Source organism: Lolium rigidum, chromosome 5 (genome assembly GCF_022539505.1).
Source record: "Lolium rigidum isolate FL_2022 chromosome 5, APGP_CSIRO_Lrig_0.1, whole genome shotgun sequence".
Taxonomy (NCBI): Eukaryota; Viridiplantae; Streptophyta; class Magnoliopsida; order Poales; family Poaceae; genus Lolium; species Lolium rigidum.
The window spans coordinates 224033929-224044474 of NC_061512.1; the positions used below are offsets into that span (position 1 = coordinate 224033929).

A 10546-nucleotide genomic window follows, 5' to 3' on the forward strand; every position below is an offset into this window, starting at 1 on the left:
TTATGTAAAGACTCCCCTTCACCCTCCACCATAGTCGTCTCGAACCTCGTCATTCTTGGGACAACATCGACACCTTTGTGCATGGGCAAAGCTTCCCTAGCATCTCAGTGTGGTGGAAAAAACTCATTGAGGGAAGCCGAGGAAGGAGCAGAGGACAAAGTTTCAGTGTTATTTAGAGTTAATAATAGGGGATAGTTTTAGCTAACTAAGATTTTAAAAAGACTTGTGCTTCCATAGACCCCAAATCTTAAAATAGTAAAACCCCCAAAGGGGTGTCACGGTATCATTTAATCTCAGCTATCCCACCCACCCCTAATCCTGAACATGTATTGTTTAATCTCTCTTTCCCTTGTATTTCACACAGGAAAACATTTATTCTTGGGTGTCTATGAAAACACAAGCCAAAAACTAGACATATGAAAATTTGTAAAAGTAGATAAAACTGCTTCAAAAACAATAGCAAATCTAGTGATGTATTTGAAAAGTATGCATCTAACTATGCTGAAAATTCTGAATTAACGTGAATTACTTCATTCATCCTGAAATATGAGTTATATTGTTTAGCCAACGTTTTAATTTCAGTAATATATGGTATTATGAATTTCCATTTGTTATATTTAAATTTATTTTTTGGTACTCCATCCATTCATAAATACTTCACGCTATGGGTTTAGTCAAATTCAAACTTTATAAATTTTGCAAAATATATAAGAAAAAATAATTACAGATATAATGTAAAACCTGCATTATTAAATCATCATAAAGTATATTTTTATATTATGCATATTTTGTATTATGGATGTCGATAATTTTTTCTATGTTGTTGATCAAACTTGACACACTTTCACTTTAACTAAATCAAAAACTCGAACTAAATAAAAATAGAGGGAGTAAATCATTCTGCAAGGGAGCATTATTGTCAAAATGATGCACGAGAGACTAAAAAAAGACAAACACGTCTTTGCATCTTTACATCTGAATGTAGTGATTAGTGGAACATTAATTTCAACAGCCAGCACCCCGCAGTATACGGATAGGCGATCGACATGCGTGGTTGAGAATGGAACACGAGATACATGTGACAGTAGACACGATCACTTTCGTGGGTTGCATCATCAAGAAAAGGCAAACGAACGCTGAAAACGAAAGACAAGCTGCACAGATGGAATATTATATCCGATGGATCATTTTCCTGAGATTAAGCATGGTATACTCATATTTCACAGATACATCGTGACACCACCACGCTGCTTCGAAGCAGTAATTTACAAGTTGATCGATCTGCCAGATTGACCGGAATGAAATAATAGAAGCAAAGTGCAGATTTGTTAGTACTAAAAAAATGTGCGAGGCACAGCCACGATGTTTTTTTTATCATGCCATTGGTCCCCTTTTTTATGTTGATTTTCGCGTGTAAAATCTGTAGAGAAGACCGAGACCGTCTTTGTATGAATCGACACTGTTAAGTCTGTTTGACCTGACCATGTTGAGGCTGAAAAGATCTTTTCGTAATCGAGCTATCCAAACCTGTATTTCCCATGTTGACCGGGGTGCCACATACCGTGCCTCACTTTCTCGGTCTGTGGGTATTTGGTACTCTCATTGGTAAGACAACCTGAATTTTCTCACACTTCGTCGTTATGGGCAAAAAATAGAATTTTGGTGGGCATGTGTGGCAACAAGGTTTTTGAGAAAAACAGAGATGATGATGGACCTTTTCTGTGTTTTGAGGTGGTTGTGGTTATGAAGGGGTACAATTTAAGGTTCACACTGACCCACATGACTATGTTCACGGACCTGATTTTATTCCATTGACTTGGAAGCCCAAAGACATGGATGATGATATGGAAAAGGGACCTAATGGTCAAGATGCTAATGAAACAGTCGACCAAAACCCTTTGCGACCTCGACATCTGTGTATGTGATGAACACCTTGTTCCACTCCTCGAACTTCAAGTCATCGGAGAAACCGTCAAAGTTGAAGTCCCGCAGCTCGAGCTCATCGTCGGGCGGGGCCACGAGGTCGGGCTGTGGCATGCGGCCCGTTCCGGCCTAACATCGAGTTGGTCATGGAAGCCGAAGCAACATTGCTAAGAGTGGGGAGGGTAGTGCGGTGGTGGTGTGGAGGTGAGTGCGGTGGAGGTGAGCGGAGAGAGCGCACTAAATAGAAGGACAGGGCCGATGTGTGCATTTACGACGACAATATCAATGGCGTCTTCACGTGGGGAACCGATGGATTCATTAGACAATGACCCACAACCTAGTATCTGAGGCATCGCATTAAAGAGGAAGTCAATATTGGAGTCGCTGCCATGCCAGTTACCGCCTTGAAATCTAACGTGCCACTATGCGCCAACGTGCCCGATTCACACCCCGTCCGAAGGGGCCGACATGAGGTTGCCAATACTTCTATTGGGCTCCAAAAACGTGCTGCTAGTTTTGGGGCATGCCGGTGTGGACCAAAAACAACGCCAGACGTCAACAGATCTATCGGGGTCACCGTGAGACGCGTCGTTGAAGATGCTCTAAATGGGCCGATCCCAGAAGAATGGGTGTGCGTGGAGTCGACAGTAGCGTCAAATATGTGGAGGTGTTGTCCGCCGACATGGTCTGGACGGATGAGTCGTCGCCCACCCGGGAGCCGACCGCCAAGTTTTTTTCCTTTCTAGTTTTTCTTTCCATCTGTTCTCTATTATTATTATTATTATTATTATTATTATTATTATTATTATTATTATTATTATTATTATTATTCAAATTCAAATATGTTTGAACCTAAACAATTTTCGAATTTGCACATATTTTTAATTCTAACACTTTTTGCATATGAACATTTTCCAAATTTGAACATTTTTCAAAATCTGAAGATTTTTCAAATTTGGACATCATTTTTAGGATTTGAACACTTTTCTAACTTGAATATTTTTCAAGAATGAACCTTTTTTCAATTTTTTTTATTGAAATTTAAATAATTTCAATTCTGCATAAAAAGTATGAACATTTTTTAAAGTTTTAAGAACTTTTTTTAAATGTTCAAAATTTGAAACCATTCAATTTTAAAAATTGTTCAACTTTAAAATGTTAAATTTGAAAAACTATTCAAATTTACAATGTATATATTTGAAAAAATCTTGAAAAATGTAAGATTTTGAAAAATAAAAATATTAACGAAAATGAAATAGAAAAAAGAAGAAAAGGTAAAGGAATCATGCTTGAGCTAATAGGCTGCGGCCCAGCCTACCCCGACCTAGTGGATTGAATATTTTGATTTGTTTTTACAAAATTTGAACATTTTTCAAAAATGAGCATATTTTAAATTTGAAAATTTTACAAATATAAATATTTATTCAAATACGAACAATTTTTTAATTTGAACATTTTTCAAATTTGAGTACCTTTTAAATTTGAATATTTTCATTTTTTAACAAAAAATAAAAATAACATAGAAAAAGGAAACAAAAAAGAAAATAGAAAAACAAACAAAATAGAAAACAAAAAACAAAAAGAAAACAAAATGTGCGCCAATACCGACCAAGATATGCGGTGCTTGGTAGCCGTCGACCTAGTCAGTGTAGGGGCGCCCATACTTATCGCTCGTTAGCGCGCCGAAGCGATGCATTGCAGCCGATCCCGGATGGGACGACCCATTACTTCGCTCGATTAGCAAAACAGATACTCCTCACTACAAATCCTTCTTCCGTTTTGGTATAACAAATGAGCCTGGTAGCAGTGGTGTCAGCTCCTCTGTGACAGGGACCAGAGATCAAATCCCTGTTTTTACATGGATGCATACACTTTTTTCAAAACGGATCAAAATTTAATTTGAGAAAATTTCAAAACCAGGCAAATTATAAATCTGAGCGAAAAAGTTGAACAAATTTTAAAACCGGGTAAAATTTAAATCTGAGAAAATTTCAAAACTATTTTTTTAAAATTTGCTCAAATGTAAAATTTGCTCTAATTTAAAATTTACTCGAATTTGAAAAATATTTTCAAAACAAAATAAGGAAAAAATGAAAAAACGGAAACACCAAAAATACCAAAAAAAGAAAGAAAAAAGAAGAAACGAAACCGACAAAGAACCGACCAAACCAGAAAATAAATCGAAAAAAACAAAGTAACGGAATGCCGGCCCGCTCGCTCCCGTATGTGGGCGGGCGTTATTCCGCCCAGCAGCTGGGCGGGCTATAGGTTTTTCCGGAGAGAGCTAACCATCACCCGTTAGCGATGGTTTATAACCATTCCTAAGAGGAAACTGTTAATGGGACTGGCCCATTAGTTCGGTTGTTTTAAAATTTTCTAAATTCGAAATTTCTTTAGATTTGAAATTTGCCGTTTTTCCGTCTGTGTATAGGATTGGCCGAAACTGACTTCTGCATAGGAAGGCCGTCCTGGGGTAGCGTCCTCTGGTTGCTGCTGGGCCGTGCGGCCTGTTTGCTGACTTTGCCCATCCGATCGTGGCATCCGATCGTGCCTGTTTGTGTGCAGTCCTCCACTCCTGCGAGCACCGCCAAAATCCCCAATCCCCATTTCCCCGCTTCAACCCTAGACACAGACCGACCGCGCGGTGCGGCGCACGGCAGCCAGCCCTGTGGCGGCGGGAGAGGACGAGACTCTGCCGACGAAGCGACGCCCCGCGTGAGGGGTGGCGGCGGCGTTCCGTCTTGGGTCTTGGTAGCCGACGCCGTGGCGGTAAGGTCTGACCCCCCTTTTTCCCCTCACATTTCTGAGCAGAGGTTAGAGTTACACAGCCGTGGTTGATCCGGATTCGTACAAAAGAACGCAAGGTTCCTGCGCTAGCTGAGCCTGAATACAGCAGGGAGCTATTTAGACGGCTGATGTTGCTGTAGTCGCGGAATTTACAAGAAGAACAGGAAATAGCTATCTCTGTTGATGCAGCTTGCTGGTTCATGCCGACTACCAAATACCCCGCGTTGCTGCGGAACTTTTTTTTGCATTTCATAATTAGTGCGGAAGAATTAAGTATCAAAGTTTGAAAATGGAGATGAGATCTTGAAGCTAACATTTCAGATGTCACAGAAACACAATTAGGTCCTCTAGAAACGGTACATGTAAACGTGAAAAAGAGCTATCACAAGAATGATATTCTCACACCAGCAGTCAGTTCTGGCTTCTGAACTGTTGTACTTTACATGGTGGGTTTACCTTCGGTCTTGAAGCAAGTCTGCTACTGGCCACAATCTTCCTTTGAAGATCGCAAAATTTGCACTCCTGCTATTCACACTCTCACTCTAAGAGTTATAATTTCAGATTAGTTCTGTTAATAAAACAACGAATCCAGTAGCCGATTGATGCATGAAGAGCAATCAGGCAATTACCTAAACTGGTCAGCTCAAACAACAACTCCCGCAAGATTCACTTCAAAGTCCGGATACCTTCCCTCGAATAAAAAGTCTAAAATCTTAGTACATACTCAGTTTTAATACGCTATGGAACACCGTTGTAAAAATACCTAGGAAGGCAAGACTATTATATTCTCAGCCTATCTAATTTATGTCTTCATATTTCTCAACAGAGATAAACAATAATAATAATGGGCATGTGTTACAATTATTTGGAAGACAGATCTTCATTATAAAGAAAACACATTATAGAGTATAGACCACCATAGAGTAAATAAATAAAATTTTCAGAAAATGGATGGTAAATGAGAGCAAATAATCTTATATCAAGTAATAACAACATCAACACTCCTGAGAACCAAAATCTTGACCCATATCAATGGCTAGCTTGATAAAGTAAGTAGACTAATGTGAATTATTTGAAGGTCTTATTATATAAATAAATAGATTGATGATACATGCTCATGTGGATCAAGAGCTTTTATCTGTAAAGGAATGTTAAAATTTGAATGGTCATAGAAGAAATCGCCTATATGCTCTCAACTTGAGCACAAAATGCCATTTATTTACCTTCGTGCCATTGAGAATCAAAATAGGACTGCAAATATTTAGGTAACATCAATAATCAATCATTCCAATAATGCTGTCTGCTAACTCCAAGAATCGCAGCCTTGTATTTTTACCTGTACCCTGCTAGGCTACAGAATAACCATATAATTAATTAGGAAACCCCAAAAGATTCAAGTACTAAGTGAATTTTTTCTTTCACATCTACGCACTAAAAGAACCCAGGCCAAAAAGGACAACTCTGTATTTTTGAAGTTGTGTACGTGATCTTGCTTTTATAGTTTAAAACTATTGTAATTTTTGTAACCTACATGCATTCTATTTATATGCACTTGTTCACGATTAGTCAATAGTCATACCAAACTTCATATTTGAGTCAGGTCTGCCACTTATTTCCTTCTTGACCTATTGTTAGCAGATATATTTACAACACCTGTTCATCTTTGCCGAAATTCCATGCTATTTGCGCGCCAATTACTATAATCAAAATCTTTACGCAGTTTGACCTATTGTTTTTAATGTGTTTTTGCAGAAGGGTTCAGTACATAGGCTTTCCTTGGGAGACCAGATTCTGCTTGATATGGTTTCTGAGGAAAACCAACCAAAGAAACAAAGAAATGAGGAATGCTTTATAAACTGTCTCCCAGGGGACCTAATTGAGCAGATATTCTTGAGGCTTCCTGTGAGCACTTTGCTGAGGTGCATTGATGTCTGTAAGCAGTGGCACAAAATCATCCGAGATCCCCAGTTCGTCGCCTCTCACCTCCAGCATGCGCCCCATTGTGTGTTAGTATTCTTTCCGCAAGAGTCGGTTTCAGGAGAGCCCTACCCCGCTGATGCTATCGTGATTGATGGAGCCTGGTCACACTCCAAATATGCAGTGCCAGTGATTGGCCCTGATGATTTCCTTTGTGGTTCATGCAATGGTCTTCTTTGTTTATACACAAAGACATCGACGATCAAGATAGCTAACCTTGCAACCGGTGAACACCTGCATCTTGAGAAACCTGTAAAGAGTTCGAGGGGTGATCACTTCTTGTTCTATAGCTTTGGATGTCACCCATCGACAAAAGAATACAAGATTATACACTTCCTTGCTGATCATGTCGAGGGTCGCTATCGCCCCCATGATGACAACAAATTCAGCGTCATTCAAGTTTACACGCTTGGTGATGAGAAATGGAGAGATATCAGAACCCCAGAAGCCCTAAGCTTGAACTGTGTGAAGAACTCTGGTGCAATCAATGTTGATGGAATAATGTATTGGCTAACTGAAGACATGGTAGCTAGCTGGCAGCATGCAGTTATGACCTTTGATCTCAATGAAGAAAGTTTTGCACGGATAGAACTGCCAGCAGTTGCACCTGAAGATTGTGCAAGTGGGGGTCCTCGTCGGTATTGGATCAGAGAAATAGATGGGAAGATAAGCATAGCAACTGCTCAAACTTATCCTTCTCAGCCCAGAAGGCTTGTTGGTGACCTGCAGATCTGGACACTTGACAATAAGGCGGAGCAAAGGTGGAGCCAGAAGTACAATATTCAGTACCCACCAGATTACATTCCTGGTCCAAATTTGGGTCATGGGGATAAGATCATATTGCCTAGTTTTGGCTGTAGCCTATATTCCTACGAGTTGCTTGGGGAGAACTTCCGTACTAAATTGGGCAAGATGGCAAAGCTGTTAGATTTCAGCCCCCACAAGCCTGGCAACATGAAATCCTACATCTTTGTGAAGTCACTCGTACGTTTAGATGTGTACAAGAATGCAGGCATTGTGCGTAGGCCAAAACAGCGGCAAGGCTGGGAATTGAAGAAGTGGGAGACATGGGAGCAGGAGCTCTCTAAGAATGAAAAATCGTGGAGCGTCGTTCATAAGGGTGAGCATGATGGAAATGTACGTTGACTGAATTCAAATTTACCTTAATGAGAATTCACGATTCTGGAAATTTTAACAATTGTTGAGCTGTTTTTAATAGGCATCTGCACGACGGAATAGCATAGCAATCAATGGTCTACTGCCGCATATAGTGGATGATGAGGTTCGGAAGGAAATTGGCATCAAAATCAATCAAATATTTCCGAACTTTCCAGATCAGGTAATAATAATCATTATTATCTTAGTGGAAGTTAGCATAAATTCTATTTTCATAAATTTGAATAGTCCATATTCATTTGAAAAGCAGAAGGCAAAATGATGTATATGTGCACCCTTATGAGTGTTGTAAGTTGTAACACATGCCTTGCATGAGTCCAGCAGCCAAGGTCCCTTCGGCGGCTTAATTGTGTGGCACAGAGGCAGGATATGGAAAATTTACTTGCTCGCATGAAGAATTGGAATAGTATTACTAAGGTACAATGTTTTAAATGTACAAGCCAGATCATTTACTACTGTTCCTTGAGACATGGCAAATTAAGAAAGCTAACTCCTCTAAAGGCTACGAGGCAGGTTATGGATACAATCATTAGTATGATGCGCAGTGCTCTTGAAGATCAGGTAAAGATTTTACATTTGGTATTATTTACTCATGTGTTTCCTTTCTGCTATAGCTCACTAGTTCTTGTTTCCCATATCTGTCTTAATCTAATCCGCAGTAAATGAGAAAATTAGCTTCTTGTGAAATATAAGCAAAGTAATTGTACTATCTCCCTTCATGCACATGAATGACCTTCCTTATAAGCCTATAATTCAATTATTTTCCATCCCATAGTTTAATTAATGCATAAGTGTGTACTTTAGTTCTTTTCTGCTAAGCCTGCAAGTTTTCTAGTTATTGTGCTTCATTGTGCTGTTGCATAGGTAGCCCACAGTTGACGTATTTTGCATCAATACGAGATACTCACTTGTGTGCTGATTCCTATCTTAACTTGTATTTTCAGACTTACATATATTATACTCCCTCTGTCCATAAAAGGATGTCTCAACTTTGTCTAAATTTGCATGTATCTACACACTAAAACATGTCTAGATACATGCATATTTTGACAAAGTTGAGACATATCCTTGTATGGACAGGAGGTAGTAGGTCCTTCCGAGCAGTTTTTTTCATCTTTGAATGGCAAGTATGCGTTTGATTCTTATACATTTGTTGGAAAACATAGTGAATAATGATTACTGAGCAAGCGAGCATAGCTGTGCCAACTGAGAATGGAATTAAAAGTTACTTTGGTGGCTGTCGAGTAAGGTAATAGTCTAATAGAGGGTCTTAAAATTGTTCTATATTGGACACCTTTATATATGTCATGCTATGCAGGTCCAGCAGATGCACGTTGTGGCATGACTCAGCTCCAGCAGCTGCTGAGGCCTGAGGCTTAGCCTCTTATCTCTTACTTTCCTTATTTTTCGTAGTTAGTATTCAAAGACAGAGTTTGATTAGAGATAGGATAGTGTCAAGAGCTGGGAGGTTATGTTTGGCTTGTAGATCAAACCAAATAGCCTATATAAATGCAATCCGTGTAAGCCTAGAGGGCATCAATCAATTAAACAAGAAACTTGAATAGGAGGCTTTCTTTCCCACCAAACCATGCGTCGCCTCGCCTAGCACCGTACCACCTTCCCCACATGACTAAACTCTCAGGAGCTTAGGTCATGACAATATACCAGACAAAGTAACACAAGAAGAGTTCTAGAACAAAGAGCAATCACAGTTGTATGCATGTATTGATTGGTAAACGTCACCGATGCCAGCCATTAGAAAGTTTGAATTTTGTATTTGAGCTTTGAATTCACAATTTAGCAACAAGATAGATCTGTGGGTGCACTTTTTCTTTGAGGAAAAGAGAAAAATGAGAATGAAGATTCAGATTCAGTTTTTTTTTTCCAATGGGTATTTGAGACTATCTCTGACCTATTATAAGACCACCACTGTCTTGTGTTTGATCCTTACTTATGCATCAGGTTGGTGCTTCAAGTTCAAATGCCGGCATTTCACAGAATCATGGCGAGGGTGATGATACGAAGACTTGAGACTAGAGAGCTTATCGTGGCATTCTTCTTAGCCTTGTCTAGTTGTTCAACTACTGATACTTTTTTGCCTAGATAGCGATTTCTGCAGTACAATCTCTTTGCTTCCTTTCGAATTTATGATACTTATGGCACCTGTTCTTAAGTCTGTTTGATCTATTCAATATATTGATCTTTTACCTGTATAAGATGGCGATTTCTGCAGTACTACCATCTATGTGATCTAATTGTTTTCTTTCGGCTTTATGATACTCATGGCACCTATATTTTATTCCCTGTGATCTGATTATCATATGGATCGCCTTGAGGAATTTGCGTGATGACAAAACTGTGCTGACCTTGGTTCTGAAGATTTGAGCCAACTCTTGCCACTAAATATCTGGCGAAGTATAAGGGTTATAATCTTTCTCCACGGTTGAAAGCAAGCACATTTCATACTGAGTCAAGCGAGTCTGGAGTCCAGAGTTTGAGTAGACTGTCTGACTGATGTAGGCATGGACAAATGCGTGAGCGGTTGGGCATGTCAAATTATAGACACGCGTGCTTTGATGCGCCGCCTGTCGAGCCTTGTTGCTGTTAAGAGTATCATGAGTGTATATATATGTTCCGTATAACTTTAGGTCCTTGTTTGTATAGCTTTAGGTCCCTTTAGCCT

At 39.4% G+C, this 10546-nt stretch overlaps 1 protein-coding gene across 7 annotated transcripts; it reads left to right on the forward strand.

Annotated features, from left to right (window-relative positions):
• Positions 1-4615: 4615 nt before the first annotated feature.
• On the forward strand, positions 4616-10101 carry LOC124653134 (F-box protein At3g07870-like). 7 transcript variants are annotated; one of them, XM_047192191.1, is made up of 6 exons: positions 4616-4692; positions 6463-7824; positions 7907-8026; positions 8185-8280; positions 8365-8424; positions 9823-10101. In XM_047192191.1, the coding sequence occupies exons 2-6, from the start codon at positions 6511-6513 to the stop codon at positions 9892-9894; spliced, it is 1662 nt and encodes a 553-aa protein (XP_047048147.1). In that variant the 5' UTR covers positions 4616-4692; positions 6463-6510; the 3' UTR covers positions 9895-10101. The 7 variants fall into 7 exon arrangements, with proteins under 7 accessions (XP_047048147.1, XP_047048149.1, XP_047048152.1 ...); XM_047192193.1 differs by having other exon boundaries at positions 9826-10101; XM_047192196.1 differs by having other exon boundaries at positions 8377-8424.
• The last annotated feature ends 445 nt before the right edge of the window (positions 10102-10546 follow it).